This window comes from Vidua macroura, chromosome 25, assembly GCF_024509145.1.
Source record: "Vidua macroura isolate BioBank_ID:100142 chromosome 25, ASM2450914v1, whole genome shotgun sequence".
Lineage (NCBI taxonomy): Eukaryota > Metazoa > Chordata > Aves > Passeriformes > Viduidae > Vidua > Vidua macroura.
In genome coordinates this window covers 2,375,714-2,401,461 of record NC_071595.1, presented here as the reverse complement: position 1 = coordinate 2,401,461, position 25,748 = coordinate 2,375,714, and the positions used below count along the sequence as shown (strand labels likewise).

At 51.5% G+C, this 25,748-nt stretch overlaps 2 protein-coding genes and 3 non-coding genes across 6 annotated transcripts; all 5 read left to right on the top strand.

Moving 5' to 3' along the window:
* The first annotated feature begins 441 nt into the window (after positions 1-441).
* On the top strand, positions 442-9,081 carry HEYL (hes related family bHLH transcription factor with YRPW motif like). The gene is made up of 5 exons (XM_053998772.1): positions 442-664; positions 4,087-4,153; positions 4,531-4,614; positions 5,066-5,147; positions 6,518-9,081. The coding sequence occupies exons 1-5, from the start codon at positions 585-587 to the stop codon at positions 7,183-7,185; spliced, it is 981 nt and encodes a 326-aa protein (XP_053854747.1). The 5' UTR covers positions 442-584; the 3' UTR covers positions 7,186-9,081.
* A 3,614-nt stretch (positions 9,082-12,695) lies between these two features.
* On the top strand, positions 12,696-25,535 carry PABPC4 (poly(A) binding protein cytoplasmic 4). Of its 2 annotated transcripts, XM_053998631.1 has the most exons (16): positions 12,698-12,806; positions 13,062-13,646; positions 18,179-18,372; positions 18,788-18,903; positions 19,362-19,501; positions 19,677-19,771; positions 20,367-20,504; positions 21,101-21,196; positions 21,653-21,925; positions 22,160-22,247; positions 22,501-22,617; positions 23,134-23,261; positions 23,840-23,933; positions 24,027-24,157; positions 24,234-24,333; positions 25,184-25,535. In XM_053998631.1, exons 2-15 carry the CDS (start codon positions 13,454-13,456, stop codon positions 24,318-24,320), a joined length of 1,890 nt encoding a protein of 629 aa, XP_053854606.1. In that variant the 5' UTR covers positions 12,698-12,806; positions 13,062-13,453; the 3' UTR covers positions 24,321-24,333; positions 25,184-25,535. The 2 variants fall into 2 exon arrangements, with proteins under 2 accessions (XP_053854608.1, XP_053854606.1); XM_053998633.1 differs by lacking the exons at positions 20,367-20,504; positions 21,101-21,196; positions 21,653-21,925; ... (5 more) ...; positions 24,234-24,333; positions 25,184-25,535 and adding an exon at positions 20,274-20,359 and having other exon boundaries at positions 12,696-12,806.
* Positions 20,805-20,940, top strand: LOC128819158 (small nucleolar RNA SNORA55). Its single transcript, XR_008440660.1, has one exon. It is a non-coding gene; the product is annotated as a small nucleolar RNA SNORA55 (small nucleolar RNA).
* On the top strand, positions 21,440-21,567 carry LOC128819155 (small nucleolar RNA SNORA55). Its single transcript, XR_008440658.1, has one exon. It is a non-coding gene; the product is annotated as a small nucleolar RNA SNORA55 (small nucleolar RNA).
* On the top strand, positions 22,738-22,870 carry LOC128819156 (small nucleolar RNA SNORA55). Its single transcript, XR_008440659.1, has one exon. It is a non-coding gene; the product is annotated as a small nucleolar RNA SNORA55 (small nucleolar RNA).
* Positions 25,536-25,748: the final 213 nt, after the last annotated feature.

Sequence of the window (25,748 nt, the reverse complement as noted above, 5' to 3'; positions counted from 1 at the left end):
CGTGAGCCTGCGAGGTGCCGGGCAGACATGTGTGTGCGTGTGGGGCTGGATGTTGATTTTTCCCTGAAACAACTCAAGGCTTTATCAGTCCCATCTCTTTCCCACGGTTTTCTGTTGCCAGTGAGGTCACTGGTCCCTTTAAACTGGGGCTGAGGCCAATGTGCAGCGGGTGGAAGGGGGGCCGTGGGCAGGAGGGGGGGACATGAGACGGTTCACACAGACTGTTCCTTTTACAGGAAGACTTGGGATTTCGACCAGCGAGCGGGAGGAGGCGGCGGGGCGAGGAGGGGGGGCCCTGGGAACCGGGGAGCGCCGGCGCGGCCGCGTAATCCGTCACTCCCGGGAGATGGTGGCTCATTAACCCATTACCCGGGAGGTGGGGACGTGCCGGGAGGGAGCCAGGGAAGGAGAGCCGGGGGTGGGAGAGGCAGAGCGGGCAGGGGAGGAGCCGTGCGGGGCCGGAGCGGCGGAGCCCGGGCAGGGACAGAGCACTGCCCCGAGCACGGCGGGCGAGGACGGCGGCGGCCAGCGGGGCCACGCGTGGGGCAACCTCGCCGAGCCCACCGGCTTCTCCCCCCGCCAGGATGAAGCGGCTCTGCGAGGAGAGCTCGTCCGACACGGAGTCTGACGGCACCATCGACGTGGGCCGGGAGGAGGAGTACAGGTGAGGGCAGGCTCCGTCCCACGCGGGTTTTTGGGGTCCCGGCACCGCTCCCCGCGAGCTGCTCGGAGCGGCAGCGCCCGGTGCCTGCCGGGGCATGGCACGGGAGGGCACCGGCTCTGCCACGGCTGAACCGGGGCACGGACGGGAGGGCACCGGCGCTGCCACCGCCGCACCGGGAGTCCCTCGCACCTCGCTTAACCCCTCGGGGTCGGGCTGGTCCTGCGGGGACCGGCAAGATGACCCCAGAGTGCTGGGCAGGGCTGGTGCTGGCCATGGGGCTGACCCCCAAGGAAATCGAAGTGGCCATACAAGTGTTAAAGCTGCGTTAGGAGCTTCAAGAGAACCCCATCAAAGCCAGCGCGGTGGCCTTCTCCTGCCAGGTGGCAGAAGGGCAGTGGGAGCCCGTTCTCTGCACCCCGAGATGGGGCAGCCCCCCCGGAGCAGAGGCACCCACGCCCCTGTGCTCCCGGCAATCCGAGGGCTCCCAGGGAATGTGGAAGAGACGGGAGGTTTTGCGTGAGAAAAACGCTTCTGCTGTGCTGATGCATTCGTAACGCAGCAGCTGGGGCTGTGATGTGTTAGGGAGGGAGCCCGAGCAGGGAAGCGCTGCCCCGGTGCCCCTCGGCGGTGCAGGCTCTGTCCCAGCGCTCCTGAGCTGCACTTTCGGCTCCGGGGCTTTGCAGTTTGTGAGGGAATGGTGAGGACAGGACCCGTGTGTGGTTCCCCAGGTGATGCCCTCAGGCTCCCCTGGCACCGGGCATCCCCAGCAATGCCCGGTTCCCAGGCTGGGTCAGCCCTCCCAGGCTCCGAGGGTGCAGACAGCACAGAGAATGAAGGAAAGGCTCTGTTATTTGTTCCCATCCAAAAATCAGCTGCTTTTGAACTCTTGTTTCAGTAGCCAAGTGTTTCCACTCCCTCCACATCCAGCAAGGCCTTGGATTAATTCATTCCCTCTTGCTCTTTGGTATCCTGAGTGGAGAAACTGCCTGGCTGGTGCCAAGCTCAGCTTCTCATGGGACAAAATTCATGAATCTGCTTCTGATACAGTCGCAGCAGAGTCGGGCACGTCTTACACAAAATGTCCTGCAGAATTTCCCTGAGCCCTTATGCATTTCCAAGTGCATCAATATTTAAGCTGCTTTCCTGCTGCAGCTGAAATGTATCCCACCTCTTCACATCAGTGCAGCACAGAGTCCACAGGACCCCAAGGGACAAAATATTTATTTATTTTGGTGACCAGTAATGATGAACTTTTAATCTCCCCCTGGTGCTGCTAATGTGTTTGTCTTCTCGAGCCGGTGGTGGAACCAGGCTGGCTGTGATCTGGTGATATTTGTAGAGGTGGATGTTGGTCCTCGTGTCACGCAAATCTACAGCCAAAAGAACTGTTCTTGCCCTGCTGAGGTCACACCCCAAGTAATGCCATCCTGCATGGGATGCTGGTGCACCCAGAAAAAGCAGACATTTCCAGGTGGGAAGTGAGGAGGAGTGATTAGAGCAGAGAGAGGCTGCCTGGCTGGGGTTCCCAGCCCATTACCCATCGGTTGAGTGGTTTGGGCAAACCAGTTTCCCTGTAGTGAGGGGATGAGTCACGCCGGGTGTGAGGCTTGAATCAGTTTGTGGAGCAAGTTTAGGCTCCGGGGTCACTGCAGAAGTGCAAGATCTGCCAAGTTCACAGCCAAAGTTATGCTGTGGATGATAAAACCAAGCAAAGAGCAATGCAGAAATTTTAATCACCAGAGAATATACTCACACCATCTTTTATGCGGTTCAAATCCACCAGAAGTATTTTTAAAATACATTTTGCAATGAGATGGGTGTTGATACCCACATCTGGACCTGAAGCTCACCAAGAGCAACACATCCAGACAGCTCTACAAAGAGAGTTTCAAAAATCCCTATTCCTCTTTGGGTGCCTACTTTGCATTTCCAGGTGAATTCAGCACCTACCCCCTGCACCTAAAACACCCTGGTGTCCATACAGAGCCTGTTTTCACACCAAAATTGCTCATTCTGTGTGTGTCTGCGTAGCTGGCAATGCGTGTTAGTACTTGTGGAGCCAGCCAGCACCTCTGCCCAGAGAGAGCCCACCCAGCAGACATTCAAATAGGGGACCTGTATGGAGACGAGCAGAGCAGGCAGTAGAAGAACGTGTTATTGTGTAAAACCACTTCTGAAAGCACCTCGCTTGGGCCTATTTTTAATAGGCTGCGCTGGGTCGGCTCGCTGCAGACTGCAGCGTCTGTGCAGGAAAATCCTTAATAGACTCTTATTAAAATGCTTTGTCAAACTGAAAAACATTTGGATTGGGGTGAACCCAAGTGCCCCTTTTCCAGATTTGGGTGTCTGACACCAGCTCTGGTCCCTGCGGCGCGCTGGGCTGGCTGGGATTGCAGGCGTGTTCACATCCCTGCTCCGAGTTTCGTAAGGCACAGAAACAGCCCTGAGCCAGCTGCCCTTTCCAGAGGGACAAATCCTGCTTGGGGGAGGTGGGAGGTGGCCCAGCCAGCCTCATCCCCCTCCTCGGCCACAGGGTCTTGCTGCAGGGAGTTTCCCACGCCCGGTTATCCATGGTTATGGAGACTTCACCTCCGTGGGGACCTAAGGGTTGAACTTTGCCTCCCTCTGCATGTCTAGTGCTGACCTTTGGTGCTTTTAGCCAGGCAGGCACAGGGTGGTTTGTGGGGCCCTGTTCCTTAGACTGTCCCCACGATGTCCCTCGTCCCCTGGGCAGAGCTGAGCCCCAGCAGGAGGGTCTCTGCTCTGTCACCTCCTGCCAGGTGTCCTCCCTGCCCAGCCCCCGGCCCCTCTCTGGATGGTTCAGGGGTGTCCGTGAGTTCAGAACATCCCAGCCCACCCCGAAAACTGTGGTTTGGGAAGCGACTCTGTGGGAAGCCCTCAGAAACCACATCAGTGCCACCACTGGCCTCACCCTGAGGAGCAGCCAGCCCTCCCTGGGTGGGAGCTCGGATCCCAGAACTCAGATCCCTCCTGCCATCGTGGCTCCGAGATGCAAAGCCCTGCAGACAGGGCAGGCTCAGACACGAGAGACGGGAGGTTCACACATGGAGGAAGAAAGGCCATGACTCCAGAGCTCAGATCGCTGCTTTTCCAGCTCTGTGGAGATGCCATCATGGGTTGGGATGGAAGAATTGTGCCTGGGAGTGGGTGGACAGTTTGGTGCAGAAATCTGTCCCAGGCTGGTGGGAGATTCTCGGAGGGGAGAGAGTGGGATTCAAATCTCTGCTTGGTCCCCATCCCCAATTCCTGAGCTCTGTGTTGTGGGTAAAAATGAGATGGGAACCACAGAAGACATTTTTTGGGGTGGGGGGAGGAAACTGCAGATGGCAAACGTGTGTAGAACATATGTGCAAGAGAGGTTGCTCTCCAGCCAGAAATGATCCCCTCTCCTTCCTTTCCAGCCATGTTTCCAGGTCTGTGTCTCCCACCACGACATCTCAGATACAAGCCAGGAAGAAGAGGAGAGGGGTGAGTGTCCTTTCAGGGCAGCTGTGTACCCTGGTCAGGCTGGCCCTGTGTGCCAGGGGTGTCCCCCTGTGTGCACTGGGGGGCTCTTGGCCCATCCTTCCTGTTAAAATCACCTTTACACTGCTCCTGCTCCACCTCCTGCAGAACTCCCCCCAAACCCAATTTTTTCCCCAGAGATTTGGCCTCAAACCCGGCAGAAAAGGGGAGAGCCATTTCACCTGGGCTTATCACACCAGTCCACTTTTCTTCACTCAACTTCTGCACTCCAAAACATTCACACACACGGCCCTTCCAAAGCACCTGGAGGGCTTTAGATCTGTGAGCTGTGGCTGTAAGTGACTGTGGTTTCTTCTGTCTGCTTGGAAAATCTCCCACAGATCATCGAGAAGCGGCGCCGAGACCGCATCAACAGCAGCCTCTCGGAGCTGCGGCGCCTGGTGCCCACGGCCTTCGAGAAGCAGGTGTGTGTTTGTGGGAGCCCCTGGTGCCCCCCGTGAGGCCTGCAGGGTTTGGGGTACAGCCCCCAGAATGAGGAAGTCTGGAGCAAGGCTATGCCTTTCTTATCCTCCTCACTCCGGGGCGTAAGTGGGTGGTGGAAATGGGGTGGTGAAATGATATTAGCAAATATTCAGGAGCCCTAGGGAGGATAAAATCAATCTAGGAAGTGTTTTGCAGATATGAGGAAGCACAGAAATGGGGATTTTTTTCAATCTGCATTGGGAAGGAGCTCTTTTTTCTGTTCACTTGATGTGAAAAACAGAGCCCTGGTGGATGCCCTGCACCATTCTGAGCACTCCTGGGCTTCAGAGAGGTTTCAGGGAGGAAATCATTGGCCAGACCTCGGCTCCTGAGAGGCACAAAGCCCTGGACCATAAAATGACAAATGGCTTTTCCTTTCTGCTCCAAACACAGGGGTCTTCCAAGCTGGAGAAGGCAGAAATTCTACAAATGACAGTGGATCACTTAAAAATGCTTCACGCCACAGGAGGAACGGGTAAGAACTGCTCTTATGAGCACATGGCTGAGGTGAAGGTGCAAACCTGGAAGGAAAATTCCCCAGCAGCAGCAGCAGCAAGCTGCCTCCAGCCAGCTCTGCCTGCTTCCCAAGGGAAATACCTTTTCAGGGAGGGCAGATGGGCATTTTCCTTCAGATGGATCAGCATCCCATGCATCCATTTGGGAGACTGGGGTATGTGGGATGGTAAACCCCCAGCCCCACAGGGACAGCAGGGGTGTTTCACCCCCTGCTAAAAGCTGTTTTGCCAGAGACTCATTTATTCCTGCTCCAAAACGGAGCCTGCTTCCAGAAAAACCATATTAAACTCTTTACCTCCTCCCTGGGATACATTTCCTGCGGAGGCTGAATTCTGCATGAGGACTCTGCAAATAAACAAGGCTTTTTTTCCTTTTCTGTTCTTTTTTTGTGTGTGTGTGCCTCTTGGTTGTTATAAGAAGAGACAGGGAGTCCTGTGCAAAATCCAACAAAGGTTTTATTTGTACTGAGACTTTAGTTCAGACCCTCTGTCCTGTTCCAGTTAACAGGATGGAGATCACAGCTCCAGTAAAGAAGCCTCTGGCTTGCTTACCACCCAGTTTTGGCTTGCTGGGGACATTGCTGGCATCCAGGCTTTGGTTCAGGGCTGTAACTTGGTCTGGAAGATTTGTTTAGATATTCAGTTTGACTGCACTGCAACAAAGGGCTGCATTGTCACGAGAGACCCCGTCAAGCACAGTGGTCCAGCACTTCACTGTGCTGTGACATTCTCTGCTTTATTGCTTATGGTCTCATGAAGCTGCAAGTTGGGAGCAGAAGCCTGAAAATCAGCAGTTGGTTGCTGATTTCTGTGGCTTTGAGCTTTCTCAGCCCAGCTGTTTTGGTTCTGCCACTGCCCTGTGACATTGCTTTAAAGGCAGTGTAAATTTTGGGAGCCAGGCAGAGAGAAGTGGTGCTCAGCTGTGCGTTGAGGAGACACTGTCCTGAGTGGAATATCCCTCTGGCAAAGGCAGTCCAATCCCAGTGCCCATCTAGCCCACAGCCACGTCTCCAGCATCACTGATAGAATCCAATAGGGGAAAAAACCTCCCTTCCTGAGCACAGCTAATGAAACCTTTTTCTGGTCTCACACCACTGAGAGGCTCCCTGACCCTGGCGGGTTTGTCCCGGTGAGATAACCGCAGATGCCGCTCTCATGCACACAAACCTCCAGTCCCTTGGGACACCCACTTGGCTGCCTGCTTCAGGAATATCACACGGCAGCAAAGTGCCTCAAGTGAAAAACACAGTGCATTAGAGAGGGTAGTGAAATCCAGGCGCATTCCTGAGCTCTGCACGGTTTTAATGTCACCCATGTCCTCTCCCTCCAGGCTTCCTGGATGCCCGGGCTCTGGCTGTGGATTACAGAAGCATCGGCTTCCGCGAGTGTCTCACCGAAGTTGTCAGGTACCTGGGCATCCTCGAGGGCCAAAATGCTGCCGACCCCATCCGGCTGCGACTCCTCTCCCACCTGAATAATTACGTGGCAGAAATGGAGCCTTCGCCCGTGGCCGCGTCCCTGCTGCCCATCCAGACCTGGCCCTGGTCCTTCCTGCACGGCGCCGCTGGCCCTGTGCAGATCCCCAGGAGGGAGGCCGCTCCCGCTCCGGTTGTTTTGACTGCATCTTCCCTGGCTTACCCCAGCCCTGCAGTGAGGCCGGCCCCTCTCCGCCGCGTCCCCGGCGAGATGCTGCCGTCTCGCCGGAGCTTCCTGGCCAGCAGGATGGGTTCCTCCAGCCGGAGGGCCCGCGGCGCCAGCTCGGCCGCAGCCGTGCCAGCCGTGCCCAGGATGCCGTCGCCAGCGGGAGCACTGAGAGAGGGCTCATCCAAGAGCAGCCAAATCGCCACATTCCTCTTCTCCCCAGCCTCTGCCGGCATCCCTGTGCCGCCAGCTTATGCAGCGCCACCCATCTTGGGCGCTGCCGCGCAGGGACCAGGGATCAGGGTTGGGACATCCAGGATCTGCCGCTCCTGGGCGACGGAAATCGGGGCTTTCTGACCCTCCCTTCCCCTCCGGAGACAGGAGTTCTCCAGCGCTCATCGCCCGCAGGGCTGTGAACAAACTCGGTTGAAAAGGCATCTTTCCTGCTTTGCAGAAGCCAAGGATCCATAGAGAAAATTCTCTCTGCTCTTCCCTCCCTCCTTGCACCGCCCTCGTCGCCTCACCATCACACGTCCTCTCCCTCGTGATGCCTGCAAACATAAATCACATCCAATTCCATGCACTTGCCTGCACGAGGCCACGCTCCAGACCCTTCTGGATACGAGGGAGGGGGCACACGCAGATCCCAACCCCGTTCCTCCTCCAGCAAACCCCTCTGCAGAACCCAGCCTTGCTCTCCTTTGGAAAACAGCCAGCCTTGAAATACTGTCTTTATTTCCCCGGGGACTCAGAGCTGCCAGCCAGACTTGCTCGTGCCGATTCCCTGCGACGCATCCCCCAGCTGCAGCACCTAATTTTGGTGTGGTGGGATGGACACAGCTCACGCCCCTTGCCCAGCACTGCTGGCACCCACAAGGCAGGCTCCAGCCCCCCCAGCTCCCGAAGAGAACTGGCTGCCTGCTAATCCCTGTGCTTTCCTCTCTGCATTACCAGCTTTTCCCACTTATGTGCCCTTAAGGTGGAGTGAGGCAGCGGCTTAGCAGGGCTCGTTCCCACAACCCGGCTGAGATCCCGCCGTGGCTGCAGGGCCTGCGCTGGGTTCCCGGCACAAACCCTGCTGGAGCAGCCGGCCAGGCCACCTGGGCACAGCCCCTGCCCCGCACCGAGGTGTGAAGAGGCGAGACCGAGGATTTCAAAGGGACGCCTGTCACCGAGGGCAAGGCTCTGACTGCCAAAGTGAGAAGAAAATGCCTTTCCCTCTGCCAGCCTCCCTGCTGGAGCTGTCTCTCCTCCACCCCCTGCCGAACAGCAGTGTCTGCAAAGGGGGAAAATGGGTTGGAGCAGCCTGAATTTGAAGTGCCTCCCTCGTTCTCCCTGAGCCCAGCATCCTTCACCCTCCCCTCCTACAATGTCTCTGTTTTCTTTCTCCAGCACTATGTTTGGGTCTCACACCTCTCATCCCCCTCCCTGGGCCGGGACCAAAACCCACTGAGGTGTCACTGCACTTGTCCTGAGTCCTGAGAGCTCTCCCTGCCTTGCCCTGTGTGCCCCTAGATGAGTGTCACAGCAGACCACACCTCTGCTCCTGCAGCTGGCCTCCCCTCCTCTCTTCTTTGGGCAGAAAGAACAGAAGCTTGACGCTTTCAAGCCACCCTGCCCCTGTGCCATGTCCCGTGGTGGCAGGGCAGAGTGACCCAGTGCTCCCCCCCACCTGAACAGCTCCCTGCATTTGTGCCTTGACTTGCTGGGATACATGTGAACAATATTCTGGATCCAGCTGCATGCCCAGCCCTTGCCCACCTCTACAGCACCCCACCATGGAAAGAGAGAAGAGGTCGGTGCAAACAAAGGTTAAAAAAAAGGGAGAAGATCTCTTTTGAATGGGAGAAACTCTTCCCATGCCTCAGGTCAGAGGTGCAGCCGGTTGGGCTGTGTGGATGAGCTGCTGTTTTCCTTCCTGCAGATGGTATCTGCCATGTGCATGTCAATGTATGTATCTGCCATTGTTTGGGAAGTGAGTCCCTCCCAGTTGTTTTGGTGGAAGTCATCGCACTTAACACACAGAAATGCCTCTGCTGCTTCTCACCCTTGTCCTCAAGTGCCAGAATCAGCCAGGAACAACATATTCCTTTTTAATAAAGTCACAGGAGGGAAATCCTCGTGGAGCCTGGCTGTTCCTGCAGCTGGTTTGTGCACTAGAGCTCACGGCCTCACTTTACACTGTGCAGTGCTCTTAGATTCACAAGCTGTGACATCAGCCAAGGTGTCAAATAAAGTCTTTCAAACCCCTGTCCTGGTTGTGAAATTTAGTGTTGAAGTGAATCCCATCTGCTCATCCAGCCTGCCTGGATCACGGAAGGGACCTGGGAAGGTCATTGATGAGTAATTTTGTGGCAGGTTTTGATCCCTGAAAAGCTTCAAAAAAAAAAGGTAAGATGCAGCTTTTAAGGTGACATCCCCTCTGAGTCTTTTATAGCACTTGGTCATTCTGGCCCCAAGATTTTTACTTTGGAAAACGAGTCGGAATCAGACGGGTATTCACCGAGGCTTGCCCTGAGATTGGCAATAACCCATCACTTGAGAAGAAATAATTTCATTTAGGGTCTACAGAAGTGTCAGGGAACAGATGGGGTCTGGCAGAGCCTTGCAGCCAGACTGAGGGCTCGCCCTGGTCTCCTGACCCTTTGCAGCCAGGACCAGGACAACCCCTGTGGCATCTCGCTGTCGGGAAACGCTTTGGACTAAACAAAGAGCCACAGCTGAGAGCCTGTCTCTGTTTTGAGGAAAGGACCAGTAAATGATCCCTCTTCGTGAAAGATGCTTGGGAGAATTTTACTGAGGAATGGTGGGAATTCAACTTCCTTTCCCATAACTCCTTCCCGCTGCAAAATGCCTTTCAAAACCGCCCATTAATCCCTTCCTTAAGTGCTGTGTGGGGAATTGCTGGAAGGGAGCAACTGCAGCTGTGATGGAGTAATGCAGCATCCGTCTGGAAGCGGGGAGAAACTTCAAGAGCAATAATAGGGCTATTGATGACGGGTCGTCCCGCTGGTGCCTGGGCTGCCCTGACCCGGCTGGAGCTCAGTGCTCTGGTGTGGCCTCGGCCAGAGAGAGGAACCAAATTACCCTCCGTGGGAGGCAGGCACACAAACCGGCCCCGCGGGCTACAGTGCTAAAACAAAACAGAGACAGTGGGAAAAAAAACCAAAAAACAAAAAACAAAAAACAAAAAACCCAAAAAAAACCACCCAAACCCCACTTCCTGATCTCCGCGGATCAAATGGGAGCCAGGGTGGGTGGAAGGGCATCGGTTCAGGCCCGTGGGGTTTTCTCCCCACAGCAACTCGGTGATTACAGAGCAGTAGGTCGGGACTGCAGCTTCATTTAATTTTCTTTTCCCAGGGTTTTCTTTAGCCTAAACTCTAATACATCCTGGCAGCTTTTGATCTACCCTGCAGGGGAAATCCCCGAACTCTCCGTGCACTCCCTTCATCCTTGTTCTTCAGGCAAAAAAAAATCCTGATGGAGAGACCTGTGGGAAGGCGTGGGCTGCTCGGTGGCACAGCGGAGTTAAACAAGGCTCCCAGCCCCGACACGGCTGGAACAAAACAGGGTCCTGATGAACGAGCTTGGAGGGGACAGGGACACTCCCAGGCTGTGGGAGATGTGCTGTGCAGCAGGTGCTCCAGGAGCCAGCCCTGCTCTCCCAAATTCCCCCGCATGAAAAACATTGCTTATCTCACTCCTGCCCTGGGGGAAATGTTCTCCCTCCTTTCTGCTCGTGGAGCAATCCCGCCCTGCCATCTGCTGGTGAAATCCTAAAGCCGAGGAGGAGAAATCCTAAACCGGGGGCAGCATTTGGTGGAAAGCCTGCCATCTGTGCTGAGAACTGGGTGATCTTTCGGGGTGACCATCAGCGACCGAGGCACAGCTCAGACGCACGGTGGCACAGCAGCTTGGGAGGCCTCTGGATGATGGATGGGTCACCCACCAGCACCATCGATGGGGATGGATTGGCCAGATGAAGCCATTAACAGATGTCCCCTCCGCTCCAGGCGCTGCTGAAGGTGCTGAGAGGGCCAGCTGGGAGGAGCTCGGGTATCGCTGGTCACCAGGAGCAGCTGCACCCGTGCGTTGAGGGCACCAAGAGCAGGGCGGCCCCTGGGGCAGTTTTGTACCACTCAGTCCGTGTAGGGAGTGAAAAGGATCGAGCAGGACACAACTGTGGCTGTCTGCACTGAGTCCCCTGGGAGGGAGCACAAATGTCACAAAATATGTTTCAAATCAGAGCCACAGCGGCTGCTGCAGCCAAAGGGTGTTTTATGTGGAAACACGCTCTTTGAGCTGGGCTGTGTTTTGACTTTAGCTGTCAAAGCAGGAGCTGAACACTTCCACCGCGACATGCCTGTGTCAGTCCCTGGTTTCCCAGCGGAGGAGGTGCCAGCTGTGAAGGACCAAGCTCAAAACAGTGGCAGGTGTGATCCCACCAGTGCGGCCTCACGGCACTGTCAGCTGTTGGGAGAATGATGGGAGCAGGAGGAGGAGGGTAGAAAATATTGTAAATCACTACAATTTGCTTTGCTATTTTTACCTTTTTTCTGCTACTCTTGATTATTCCACTGTAGTGAAGGGGAAGATATTATATCCCAATTTTTTGATAACGTTGTATCCCGCTTTTAAAGCAAATTAAAGGCAATTTACCAATTGAGAAGCCACAATGCCCAGCTAACCAGCATCTACAGACTTAGTCCCCCTTAACAGGACAGCCATGGAGCCTGAAGGTCACTGATGAATCACTGAATCCTGCTCTGCCGTGTCCTCACGCTCTGCTGAAGATGCTGGAAATAGATAATTACGGATCTCCCTGGAGCTGATCTCGTGAGCGTGAAGCCACGGGACAGCAGCAGAGGGAGGTGAATCCCTCTCCCATTCCAGCAGCTTTCTGCTGGGAGCTGTTTAAGCCTCATCCGGGGAAGAGGGACTGACAGCTCGCTTCCATGGGGAGACATCCAGGACCCTTGGTCCCGCTCCAGGGCAGCCCATGATGGGAGCTGGAACAGCGCCGGGGCTGCTGCGGGAACTCGCGCTTATTTGGGGAAAAATGATGCTCTGAAGAGGAGGAGGTTGTGGGAACAGCTCCAGCTCCGACCTCTCCTCATCCCGCTGCCAGCGACACCTCCAAAACCAGAGCTCGGAGCAGTGAGAAGAAAAATCCCAGAGGAATTGTTCACTCTCCTGGTGCATTCCTCTGCTCGACCTGCTCCTTGCCCTGTCCCAGCCCCACGGCCCCGCTCTCCACAGGAGCCTTCCCTGGATTTTTTTGTGTTTTATGGTGGGACTGAGCTGCCCTGTGAGACATCTGCACATGTAGGATGGGGTGGGAGGGAAGAGAACCCCAAAAACTCTTGTGGGTCCATCTCCCTGCCAGCTGCCCACAGGGGATTGTTCATCCCTAAATCTGTTGAGGTGAAACTTGTGTTTTTGCTTATGGCTGTTGCTCCATGTTGGGAACACTGAACAGCCTGGCACATTCCTCTGACACCACTTGGGGATATTTTATGGATTTATGGGATCCATAATCCCACAATTTATAGGATCCTTCTCAGCCTTCCCTTCTCCAGACAGACCAGGCCCAGCTCTTGCAGTCTCCCCTCATGAGGGCAATGCTCCAGACCCCAAATCATCTTTGTGACCTCTGCCGGACCCCTCCCTTCCCCTCCACCATCTCCTTCCCTTTATTGTCCTAAAACTAATCAGGCAACCCACACAATTTCCAAAAACGATTAACTTTAATCATTCCCAGCGCGGGCCGCTCTCCTGTGAGGCCCCCGAAATGGCGGGAGCCGGGCGGGTCCTCCCGCCCGCTGGGGGGCGCTGCGTGCGGCGCGGGGCGCCCCGGGCCGGGCCCGGCCGCCTCCTCTCGGCGGCACCGCGGCCCACTCGCGCCGCCGCGGCGCCTATAAAGGGCCGCCCGCCGCCCGAAACCGCCGCCTCTCCGCCCGCCGCGGCCGCACCGCGTGAGTCGGGGTCGGGACCGGCGCCGCCGAGCCCGCCCCGGGCCGGCGCCGCGGGGTAGGGAGCGCGGCGCGCCGGGAGAGCGCGGCGGCCGCGCCCTGCCCGCCCGCCCGCCCTCAGGCCGCCGCGTGCCGCGCTGGTTTATTTATAATACCTTTGGGCTATCTAGCCGAGCTAGTTTTAAGATAAATAGTTGCGTTGGTGCGCGTTAGAGCCTTATTTATTTATTTGGGTTTTATTTTGTTTTGTTTCCTCAGGAAAATCCACGCGCCGCCGCTCTGCAGAATCTGGGCTAAATCGAAGCAAAAGATAAGAGACGTTGGGGTTTTAGGAGTTTTGTTTTTTGCCTTAAAGCTCTTGGGAGCCGGCGTATGAATTTTGGCGTCTTATCCGATCGCTGCTCTCCAGGAGGCGTAACTTTGGGGTGTTTTTGCTGATTTTCAAGCTTGCACAAGCCTCTCAGCTGCTCGGTGTCCTGGTGCCCACCCTCCCGCCAGCCCCCCTTATCCCGAGCTTCTGCCGGCCGCAGCTTAGGCTTTAATTAAGAGTTTTGAGTGTTCCCCCAGAATTAATATTTGTAAGGAGCTTGACTTGAGACCCTCCCCAAGTGAAAAAAAAAACCCCAGTGGTTGAGAGCGCCGAGGGGAAGATGAACACGGCCGCCAGCAGTTACCCCATGGCCTCGCTGTACGTGGGGGACCTGCACCCCGATATCACCGAGGCCATGCTCTATGAGAAGTTCAGCCCGGCTGGCCCCGTGCTGTCCATTCGGGTCTGCAGGGATATGATCACCCGCCGCTCCCTGGGCTACGCCTACGTCAACTTCCAGCAGCCCGCAGATGGTAAGTGGCAACGGCAGCCGCATCCATGGCTTTTCCCACCTCGTTTTTCCTCTTTTTTTCCCCCCACTAATTCACGTGTTGCCATGTAGCTGCCCACCGCAACGTTACAGGGTGAATCGTCTCTTTCTGGTGATTGCAGCTGGAATATTTTTTTACTGCTTGGTGGCTACAAAATGCTCTGCAAAATGCACTTCTTACTAATATCTGTAATTTTAGGCAGGCCTGTTTTTTGCACTGATAGTAAATTTCAGAGATTCGTGTTTGCTCCTCGTATGAGAAAATAATCCCTACTATGTTCGCCTTCATTCTGGGGTAGTTTGGGGCTGTTTCTGTGGGGGGTTGTGCAGCCAGTCCTAGCAGAGAAACTTCAGAGTAGGCTGCGTGCTCAGTTAAGTGACTGATCCTGTGGCCGCTCCACACACTCCCAGTTTAATAAATTTGCTATCTCCTGTTGTTCAAGCAGCTGGCTGTGCCTCCCAGTTGGGGAAGCGGTGTTCTTGCTCTAAAGTGAAATAAAATGCTTTGTTCAACGTGTGGAGAACCAGATTGTCTCATGTGCAGGAGCCACATTTGCTTTGCTCTTGCCAGACTCTCTTTTTTTCACACTTTGCTTCCTGCTCAAAGGCAGGTGTTGCAGAGCTGAAGCAGCACATGAAAGATGGGACAGGAGAGGTCATTTTAGAACACGTCTTTTCTGGAAGGAAAATGGGTCAGCGTTTTCTGCCCCAGTTTTCAGAGCTCTGCCTGCTGACTGCTGCAAGTTTATTGCTCCGTGCTGGGGTTTAACAGCACCTCTGTGTGATAGAGGCATCCAAGTGGAGATGAGAGTGAGTTCAGAATCAGTTTACAGCAGCACAGACTTTGTAAGCTTTCCTTTAGCCTGTAGTAGGTTTTCTTACCTTACGTTTTTGCAGAGCTTCCATCCTCTCCCAGGGCAGTTCCCTGTGATGCCATTTCCTTGGACTGAGCTGACTGAGCACTTTTGATCCTTTTCCTTGTCATGCTGATTAAAAGCTGACTTTTAGGCACCCCACTGCCTAATTTCTCATTTGTGGCACAAAAAAGCTTTTTCTTTTTTTTTGGGGGGGGGCAGTGAATTTGTGTTTTAAAGATTCTCAGAAAGAAGGAACCTGAGAGCCTCTATGTGTGGTCCTATCCTGCCCTGAGTGCCTCTTATAAAACCATCTTGGTACATTGATCAAAAACAAAGTTATCCCAGCTCACCTGCCTTCCTTAAGCTCTGATCTCATTTTGCAGGATCAGAGACATAAAAACAAGCAGCAGAAACAATGGCAGGAAGGAACTCCAGCATGGATTGGATAAATTCTGGGGAGAATTTTGGGGTGCAGAAGTGTAGATGAAGTTCTCTCAAAGCAGAGAAGGGTGATCTCAGAAGGGATCAGTGGCTGGTCCCATGTGCTTTAGCAGAAGCATTCTGCACCTCGTACAAATGGGGGCCTTCCCAATATATTCCAAGGTAATCTTTTATGGTAATAAATAGGCAGGAATTTAGGGGGAGGCTGCACCATTCTGGGCTGCTGGGGAGGCAGCAGACATTTTAGGAAGCTCCTGGACTTGAAGTGATACTTGGAGCAAGTAGGTGGTGTCTTGTTACTGGTAGGTCTTAAAAGGTCAAGTGGTTTAAACCTAATCGTTGAGTGAATACTGGAACAGGGAAATAGTCAAACTCCTCCTGCCCTCATGAAGAGATGCGAATTTCTGAATTTCTCCTGTCAAACTGCGGCATGTATTACCCTACATAAATAAAAAAACCCACCCGCTGCACTCCGTTTGTTGAATTCCAAACACTGACAGTCACAAAAAGACAGCTCAGGGTAATGAAGCAGAGAAACTTCAGTTTGGCTGCAGAGATAAGGTGTTCTGAAAGTGTAGGAAAACCAGAATGTTTCCCAAGCTAAGGAGGATCCCAGGGCTGGAAATAGATATGTGTTTCTGTAGGAAGCTATAGATAAACTTGTTTGTTCTCCTCCTTGAGGACAGTGTAAAGGAGGAGCTGTGTAAGGCGAATTGTGAAGTTAAAAGGGAAGAGTTGGTACTGACACAAGCTTCACTGCAGCAGCATTTTGTTGTAACCTCAGTGACTGAGGAACTTAATTCTTTTGAATATGCACAATCTCTTTTTTTAAAAAAACAAGTGGCTACATTTGCACGGTGTGTTTTCCTTGTCAGGACTTTTTTGCTCAGTGACCTAAGTGAGAGCCTGGAGGTCTGGGGAGAATAAAACTCTTTGTCTGGAGTTTCTCGTGGGTGAATCTTGGGGTGTGAGGTTGGTTATTGATCTTCATGCTGCACAGCCACAGCCACTAATTCCACATTGTGTTAACTCTGCACCTGTAAGGGAGGCTAATTGCTCTTGAGGCCTGAGGCAAACTGCAGTGAGTGTTCAGGTGCTCTCCCTATCCAGAAAGGGAATGAAAAGGAAGCCTGAAAGGGGCTGTGAGTGTGTTTTATGTTCTGTATGAGCCGCAGTTGAGTCTGCTGGAAGGATGACAGGAACCAGTGGGAGAGAAACAGATACAGGAACTGAAATGGCTGAAGCTTTGTGGCTTAAATAGAAGAAAATGAGAAGGTGTTTGCTCAGATGAAGGAAATGAATCAGATGTGCTTGGTGTGAGTCATTCACAGAACTCTTGCAGATCCTTTACAGGTTTTCTGAGGTCCTGGTGTAGAGGGGTTGCATCTCCACCTGTGGGTGTGGCACACATCCCTCGGGGAATCCTTGTAGGGCTTTCTCCTCTCACCAGAAGTGTCTGGGTGTAATAATAGAGTGGAACAGTAGCAACCCGTTGAAAGAGCAGAGCAATAGTATCTGCTCAGGGAGCTGGGGAGAAACCGGGAAGAACTTCCTAAGTGCTCTGGAGCTGGGTGGTGGCTCTGGAGCCTTCACACTCCCCCTGGTTACAGCCACTGCTTGGTCTGCTTGTCACCTTCCAGCAGGAGCCTGTTCCTGCTGCAAATGGTATTATCCACCCAGTTTGTGCCCTTGCCAGCACATGCTTCTGCAGGACCTCTGCCTGCTATAATTAAACACTGCCAAATTTGACGAGCTGCACCGGCTCGCCTGCTGAGCTGCCTACACTAGGAAAGGACTGCAGGAAGAACCTGGCTTGCATGGACTTGGAGGAGCAGCAGCTGAGGAATCGTTTTAGCCTGGCAGTTAATTGCATGTAACACCTTGGTCTAAGCAGAGCTGTTGGAGTCCTTAAATTATATATTTTTTTTTCAAGCAGAGCGTGTTTCCAACTGGATTTGTGTGTGGGGAGAACAGTGATGGTCCCATTTCAATTTGAAAAGCAGCAAGAACAAAAAAAAAAAAAAAAAAATGCATTTCAAAGCGCATGAAAAAATTGGAGAAACTTCCATGCAGTAGTGGAGGCTGGCACTGGGGCTAGGGAGTGCAGGCTTTGGTAGGCAATATTCCACTGGAATTCCTGGAGGTAGTTTTGGGACATGCTGAGTAGTTAATCAGGCTGCACGAGCCAAGTCACGTGCAAGGTGCTCAGATTGGTCTTTTCCTTGAATTTTCTGCTCCTGAAATCTAATCAGCAAATACCACAGGGTGAAGGTGGCCTGGGAGAACTGAGCCAAACAAATTTGGAAAGCTTGGGTTCTGCCCTGTTAATTTTCCTCAATTTTAATGCATGTCTTTCCATCTCTTTGCTTGCTCCATGCTGGGAATTAAGACTCTTTCTTCTCTGCTCGCTCCATGCTGGGAGTGTTTTCTGGCACAGAACAGTGCGAGCATCTCGATTTTATGAACAAGATCCTGATGTGTGTATGTAATGATCCTTTTAATACACCAGTAGGCAGCAGAAATAGCCTCGTGGAGGGGGGTTTCAGTGCAGGTTAGAATGACAGTGCTGGCGTTTGAGAGCTTAGATAAACACTTCCCTGTTAATCAGATGGGGTGTACAGACTTTTTCCCCCCAGAATTTTCTCAGGTCTCTTGTCATCTTTAGCTTGAACAACTTGGGAATCATTTTTTGGCCACATAAGTTATGTAGAAGCTGACTCATGTCCTCACAGCCAGCCATGTGTTCATGCACATTTTCCCTGACCTGACAGGGAGATGATCCTTCTCTCTGAATAGAAATGAGGATGGGGAGATGTGAGCTTCATGAAAAGCAAAACAGCCACACAGTCGCTCTTTTTACTTCTTTTTTTTTTACCAGAGTTTCCTGGTTTTCCTTTCCTTCTTTGGGTGGAGTAATTTACCTTTATAATAATTCAGAATATGACTAATAAACCAGGCATTTTGATATCAGTTTTGCTGTGGTGGTAAATACATTGCTATAATGTAAATTTAAAGTCTGTGAAACCTTTTATATACTTAGTGACTGTGCTGCAAAGACCTCCCTTGAAACATTGAGTTAAAAGTCATTGATCACCTCTGATAATACCCCAAATGCCTCCATGAGCTGAGTAAAATCGATAGAAAAGGATCACCCACCCACTGGAAACCTTTATTTTGTAACCAACCACGGAAAATCTGTTCTTGGCTTCTCTTGCAGCTGAGCGAGCTCTCGATACCATGAATTTTGATGTGATCAAAGGGAAACCCATTCGCATCATGTGGTCTCAGAGGGACCCTTCCCTGAGGAAGTCAGGGGTTGGGAATGTCTTCATCAAGAACCTGGACAAATCCATTGATAACAAGGCACTTTACGACACATTCTCGGCCTTCGGAAACATTTTGTCCTGCAAGGTGAGATGTGGTTACGTTGTCCAGTTCTTTTAGGGTGGGGCCATGATCAGAGATTGAGTGTAGGTAGTGAAAGGGACACTTTTTGTCAAGTATAAGCAGCAAATTCACAGAATATTCTGAGTTGAGACACACAAGGCTCATCAAGTCCAACTCTTTAAATGAATGCTGCCTACAGAGATCAAACCTATGACCTTGGTGTTAAAACAGAATCTCTGAAAGGCAGAGTTGACCCAAAGCTGAAATTACATCAGATTTGGTCATGAAGTGCAGGAATCTGACGTGCAGGTGGTGTCTGCCAGGTGCTGACCCTTGTCAGGAGCTGCCTGGTGCTGACCCTTGGCAGTGGCACGTTTTCACCCGCTGGCCCGTGGCAGAGGAGGGACGCTGACAGCTGGCTTTGCTCCCTCTCCTGCAGGTGGTGTGTGATGAGAATGGCTCTAAGGGCTACGCCTTTGTGCACTTTGAGACCCAGGATGCTGCAGATAGGGCCATCGAGAAGATGAACGGCATGCTGCTCAACGACCGCAAAGTGTGAGTGTCACAGGCGGCAGCAGCAGCGCTCACATGCTCCGGGATGCATCTCGGTATTAACAGGGACACACAAGGCACTGGTTCTCCTGGCCCAAGCCTTGGCCTGCTACCTCTCCACTCCAGGGCTGGTGAGTGACCCTGCCCAAGCCATGGCCTGCTACCCCTCCATTCCAGGACTGGTGGGCTTCCCTGACCGAGCCTTGATTTGCCACCTCTCTGTGAGCGGGCTGGGGTGGGTTCTGTCTAGGGCCAGTGGGAGTCCTTGGCCAGCCACAGCACAGGTGATTTTTCTGGTTGGTCTGTGGCCTGTTTGTTGTCCTCTGCTGTCACCCTTTCTTGTCCCCATTCCCAGCTCCTACTGCACACTCATTTTTTTTGCCTCGCCGCAAGTCACACATTATCTTTTCGCTCTTGGAACCGATCTGTTTATTGGGATTTTCATTTTTTTTATCTTACAGATTTGTTGGGAGATTCAAGTCTCGTAAAGAGAGGGAGGCTGAGCTGGGAGCCAAGGCGAAGGAATTCACCAATGTCTATATTAAAAACTTTGGGGATGACATGGATGATGAAAGACTAAAGGAGCTCTTTGGCAAATATGGTAAATACAGAAATACTTTAATTGAGGCTGTGAATTTCATGAAATGTGGTAGTTTGAGTGCTGCTGTGTAGTCCCTACCTGGGTCACTTTAAGGCTGAAGACTGGAGATACTACATGGAATTTAATAATCTTGAAATACTTCTGGTATTTTACTAACCCTGTTCCTTGGTAACAGGTAAAACTCTGAGTGTTAAAGTGATGACAGACCCCACTGGAAAATCCAAAGGCTTTGGCTTTGTAAGCTTTGAAAAGCATGAAGAAGCCAACAAGGTAGGACTGACTTTTATGTTTCTTAGATAACTTCAGAAAAGAAAAACTTGGTTTATCCTGGGAGCCTGTTTCTGAAATGGAAGAAAATTCTGCCTTGGGCATGACCTTTTCTAGATGTAGGAACTTGGAAACCTTTTGCACCTTAATAGCTTGACATTGAAGGGTAACTTGGCATCCCTCCAGTTTCCTAGATCCACACAGAGTGCAGTGGTATAATCAAGAATGTTAATTGCTGAAGAAATACTACAGTGCAGGGCTGAAGGAGGAGGAGGAGGGCACCTAGAGTGAGAACAGTGCTCAAAAATGGTCTTTTCTAAGCAGAATGCTTGTTAAAATGTAGCTTTAATTACAAGAAAGGGTGGGGATGAATTTCCAAGTTAGGTCAGCGCTCAGTGGTGTGTCAGCTTGATCTCTGTGATAACTTCAGCTTGTCTTTAATGAGCCTGTTGTTAACAGGAAGAGTGCAAAGGTAACGTGCAAACTCTGGTTTATTGACTGACAGGCAGGGACACAGCTCTGGGCAGTCCTGCTCTGACACAATCAGGGGCTGTCCTGCTGCAGCAGCTGAGAGTTTCCTCTTGAACCCTCTGTGCAGGCAGTGGAAGAAATGAACGGGAAGGACATCAATGGGAAAATGCTCTTTGTGGGCAGAGCACAGAAGAAGGCTGAGCGCCAGGCAGAGCTGAAAAGAAGGTTTGAACAGCTAAAACAGGAGAGACTCAGCCGGTACCAGGTGAAGAATGTTGCTTTTCTCAATTTAAGCACTATTTCTGGTCTGTTGAAGGAATTGCCAGAGCAGTTATTGTCCTGTGAGACATCCTGGGTTAAAACACAGAGGTGTCTCCGTGGTATTTGGTGGCAAAGGGGGCATCAGGGCTTAGTCTTGGTACTGAAAGCGTTTAGGAAGATGTGAGACAACAGGCATGAAGTCTCCTTGACTTTCAAATGGGGATCCCTGGGGGGATGGGAAGAGGCAGCACAACTCTGCACTGCTCTCTGTAATTTGTGGCAGAACTGGGTCGTGTCAGAGGTGGCATCTGAAACTCCCCCACTCCCTGAGGTGCAGTGGTGGACTGGGGACACGTTATGATGCCACAGGAAGGCAGAGGAAATCCAGACGAGCTCCCTTTCACCACAGTGGGACTTGTCTCTACGCCTTTGCAACATTTATCACCTTCAGCTTTGGGTGGTGTGGAAGGAACATGATGCTAAATTAAGAGTTTTCAGATAAATTACTGCTCTGGCAGATGGGTAACAGTTGATGTGATTAAGTTGTTTTTTTTTTTTTTTTTAATGTTGTGGATGTCATGCTGTTCTCTCCCTTTCCAGGGTGTTAACCTGTACATTAAAAACCTAGATGACACTATAGATGATGAAAAACTGAGGAAGGAGTTCTCACCTTTTGGGTCAATAACAAGTGCCAAGGTACTGTGGGATTTGGGGGTTACTTGGATTTTAAAGCCTGAAGAAGGAATTGTTGTCTGACATGGCATTAAAGGGCTGTTCTTAACGTGTGGTTATTGTGATTCTGAAAACACCTTGGCTAGTAAATAGTGGGATTTTACTGAAAGCTTCATTCCCCTACTAAAAGGGGAGGCAGGAAGTGGCAAACATGCTTGCTTGAGGTGGTAAGCATGAAATGGCACTTTCCTCTGTGCATTTAGGACTGCACCAAATCTTTCCCATTCCTTACTGTGCAGTGTGGGCCTGGGGACACATGGTGCTGACAGCAACGCAGAGCAAATCCAGACAGGTGACTCTTCATGAGAACCTGTCTCTACACCTCTGCAACAAGTTGTGTGCTACCTAAAATCTAAAAAAACCACAGATTCTTCAGCTCAGTTGTACTGGTACTCCATTAGCAATTGATCTTTACTGCAGGTGATGCTGGAAGATGGACGGAGCAAAGGGTTTGGCTTTGTCTGCTTTTCCTCTCCAGAGGAGGCCACCAAAGCTGTGACAGAGATGAACGGGCGCATCGTGGGCTCCAAGCCCCTCTATGTGGCACTGGCACAGAGGAAGGAGGAGAGGAAGGCCCACCTCACCAACCAGTACATGCAGCGCATCGCTGGCATGAGGGCCTTGCCTGCCAACACCATCATCAACCAGTTCCAGCCCGCTGCTGGTGGTTATTTCATGCCTGCTGTGCCCCAGGTGAGCTGCTGTGAGGTTTTTAACCTGTGCTAATCTCACTGAGCCTTTCTCATGCCTGTAAGCAACAACTCCTAATGAGGGGTGCAGCAGTGGAGTTAATTCTGTGACTTGCCAGCTGCCTGTTCTCTTAATCCGACCTGAGTTGAGTCCTGGCAACGGCTGCCAAAACACGTTGTAAACAATGTTTGTGATGCGCTTGGATGTTGCCTCTGAGCTTATCTGATCTTCCTCCAGGCTCAGAGCAGACCCACTTACTATGCACCCAACCAAATGACACAGATGAGACCCAACCCACGATGGCAGCAAGGAGGGAGACCTCAAGGTGAGAGCACCAGAGGCTGCTTTGGTTGTAGAATCCTTTGGGAGCTGTACTTCCCAACGGGAACAATTAATGCTTTCCTTTGTGGGAATGGTCCTGTGCAGGGCCAGGAGCTGGACTCTGATCCTTGTGCATCCCTTCCAACTTGGCATATTCCGTGATTCTCTGATTCTTCCCGTGCACCACCCCTGTAGCTGGCTGTCCTGCCTTGCCAGGCGCTTCTCTTTTGAGGATTTCCCCTCCTTCCATCCTCTAGGCTTCCAGGGAATGCCGAATGCCATGCGCCAGTCGGGGCCCCGGCCCGCCCTGCGCCACCTGACCCCTGCCAACGCTCCTGCCTCCCGGGGCCTCCCCACTGCTGCCCAGAGAGTTGGTAAGAAGGGGTCTCTTCCTGGGCTTTTCCCCTTCTCTGGGAGGGAGGAGGATGCTGTGGAGACTTGACTTCTCCCAAAGACGGTCATCAGACCTGGGCTTTCTGCAAAGAGCAGAGCCAGCACCTGCTGCTTTCCTGTTCCTCGCTCTGCAGTGCAGGTCTGGGGGCACTTGGTGCTACAGCACAGCAGTGGAAATCCAGATGGGTTCTTCTCCACTGGTTTGGGACTCATCTCTACACCTCTGCAACACCGCCCAAAACTCTCTGTAGCTTATGGGTTTTGCTTTCAGAGGAGAGCAGCCTAATTATTTTTTCCCCGGTGATCAGCTGTAGAACAAAAGGTGTGGGATCTATGGATTGGTTCTAGGGAGAACAGCCCTTTCCTGAAGTAACCAGCTACACTTTGGTTTCTGAAGAATTATCACTGTGCAGAGCATAGTTTGAATTAAAACCAGACATCCCAACTTGTTAGCATGTTGCTGCAGGTGTTTGTCACCGTGTTCTGTTCCTTTGCAGGTGTTGGCACAGCAGCACAGAATTTGGCTCCCCGTCCTCCTGTAGCTGCCCCTGCTCCCAGGGCTGTTCCTCCTTACAAATATGCCTCAAGTGTCCGCAGCCCACACCCAGGTGTCCAACCTCTGCAGGTACCACCAGGGCAGGGCAGGGCTGGGAAGTCCCTGCAGTTTCACATGCAACTGAAGTATTTTTATAGAAACTTCAAGCTCCTTTTACGACCCAGACAATGCTAATTTGGAATTTTAAAACCTGGCAGTTGTGCCTTTGCCAGGGGCACTCTGGTTGGATGACCTGTCTTGTATTCACAAGCCCTTTTGTAGCCAGACTGGCTGTAAGGATATTTCTCTTGGTTCTTTGTTCCAATGTTTTGCAACCATTTAAGTCTCTCTCCTCTTTGCCAAGTTCTCACTGGGGTATCATTGAAAGAAAGAGCACCATCTACACCTGGCTTTCTCAACATCTCATGATGTTTGATCCAGGTTTTGTAAGACATTTATGGTGCTCCTGTGTGACATTCCAGGGTTTTGAGCTCAAGGCTTGCAGGGAGTGTTTGTGAACCAAGGGTACCTTACCTGCCCTTTTCTGAAGCTGAGGTGTTCTGTAGGCTTGACAAAGATCGTGTTTTAGGAGGGAACATCTTAGAATTGTCTAAATATGAAGCAATCAGCCTCTTCCTTATTTCAGAACTGTTGTCTGCCCTTTTCAGGCACCGCAGCCTGCAGTGCATGTGCAGGGCCAGGAGCCACTGACAGCCTCCATGCTGGCTGCTGCCCCTCCCCAGGAGCAGAAACAGATGCTGGGTGAGTAAAACCCCACTGCTTACCAATCATTTTTCATCCCCTCAGGTTTCAAAGATCCAGACTCATCCACCTGAACTCCTTTTTCTCCTTCAGGAGAGCGTTTGTTCCCCCTGATCCAAGCTATGCACCCCAGCCTGGCGGGGAAGATCACAGGAATGCTGCTAGAGATTGACAACTCAGAACTGCTGCATATGCTGGAATCTCCAGAGTCCCTCCGCTCCAAGGTGAGCTGCTGTGTCCCTTTTTTGTCTTGGGGGGCCTCTGAGCAGGGAGAAAATCTCACTGGATTTGTGTCCCCAGGTGGAGGAGGCTGTGGCAGTGCTGCAGGCTCACCAAGCTAAGAAAGAAGCTGCCCAGAAAGTGGGTGTGGTTGCTGCTACCTCTTGAACCAGGATGACTGGTGAGTGTCTCAGTCCTCAGCTTCAGTGAAAAGCTTCCAGAATCAGTAAATAAAACACAGTTGTTTTATTTAATTAAGGAAAAATATATAAATAAATAAAACACGGTGAACAATTCATGTGGGTCTGTGACCAGCACTTACCTGATTGTAGTCCACTTTTCAACAACAAAAAGCTCCTAATGTAGTTTCTCCCAGCAGAATACTTATGTAGAACTTAAGAAATATTCATTCTGATGCTCATTTAAGGGATCTAAAGATGTTGTTCAAGTCCCTGAGGTGTTCCTTGGAGCTGACATGCTGGGGATGAGTCTTGTGGAACTGCTAATCTGGGAAATAGCCACGAGGAGCTCTGGCAATTTTGAGGCTAAACAGGCTCTTAGTGCCCATTCCTTATCCTGGAAACCACTTGCCTTCTGGATATAATAAATGTTGGAAATGTTTCACTGGATATGTCTGTCCACACAAGTGGTGTCACCTGTGTTTGGGGTTGGCTCTTGTTTTATTTATGGATAAGGATTTTGATTCTTGGAATGTCTCTTGCTGTTTCTCATGATCCATTTTTCTACGGGTTGTCTGGAATTGCCATCTCCAAGACTTTGTGCTGGAGATCTGTGATCAGATGTCACAGCTCAAGCTGGTGAAGAATGATGAGTATTCTTATTTTCACTGGGTGGTCTAGCAAAGAATTTGAGTTTCTTGTCGATAATAATTTCTGATCATCTGACCAGCACAAGTAGCTTCTCTGTACCTTCCCAATTATACTGGAATCCTTATTTCTTGGAATGCTGGAGTATTCCCTAGCCTGGAGCAGGGATGCTGTCAATAACATCTCTCCCTCTTTCCCCCCTAGGATACAAAGAAGCCAAATAGCCCCTTCCTAGACATCAGCTCAAGATGTGTGAAGATCCTTCACTGTCCTGCCGATCTCAAGGCCATGCATTGTATCACATAGTTATATTGCATTTTGTAAATTAATCTTATAGATCTTATTTAAAAAGCCAACTCTGAAGCTCAAGGTTTCCAAAACCAGAATCTGGGGGGGTTGCAAGCTTTTCCTTTGCCAGAACAGAGCTGCCCCTTGTGTCTTCTAAAGAGGACGTTGAGGATTTTAGGCTGGAAGTATTTTTGTGAGTTTGTGTTTAATTGAACAATCCAGTTTGGAAAGTTTGGGAAACATTTATCAATAAAGGAATAAACTTGCACTGTGTTTCTCATCATTTCTCTCTGTTGGATAAACAAATGTGGTGTGGCTTTGTGAAATTAAACTGATGGGCGTTTAATTGGGGGGTGAATACATTAAACAGGGATTTGACTTATTCTGCTTACTAATTTTAGATAATGACTATTTAAAATCATGCCTGGGGCAGTATCTGAAGGGGTGATGGCTGTAAACAGTGCTCTAAGAAGGGTTGGGG

Excerpts from the sequence above, each read along its gene's own strand:
- HEYL (XM_053998772.1), top strand. The coding sequence starts at position 585 with ATGAAGCGGCTCTGCGAGGAGAGCTCGTCCGACACGGAGTCTGACGGC. Across the intron at positions 665-4,086 it reads GGCCGGGAGGAGGAGTACAG|CCATGTTTCCAGGTCTGTGT; the intron begins GTGAGGGCAGGC and ends CTTCCTTTCCAG. Across the intron at positions 4,154-4,530 it reads CCAGGAAGAAGAGGAGAGGG|ATCATCGAGAAGCGGCGCCG; the intron begins GTGAGTGTCCTT and ends AATCTCCCACAG.
- PABPC4 (XM_053998631.1), top strand. The coding sequence starts at position 13,454 with ATGAACACGGCCGCCAGCAGTTACCCCATGGCCTCGCTGTACGTGGGG. Across the intron at positions 18,904-19,361 it reads CTGCTCAACGACCGCAAAGT|ATTTGTTGGGAGATTCAAGT; the intron begins GTGAGTGTCACA and ends TTTATCTTACAG. Across the intron at positions 22,248-22,500 it reads GCAAGGAGGGAGACCTCAAG|GCTTCCAGGGAATGCCGAAT; the intron begins GTGAGAGCACCA and ends TCCATCCTCTAG.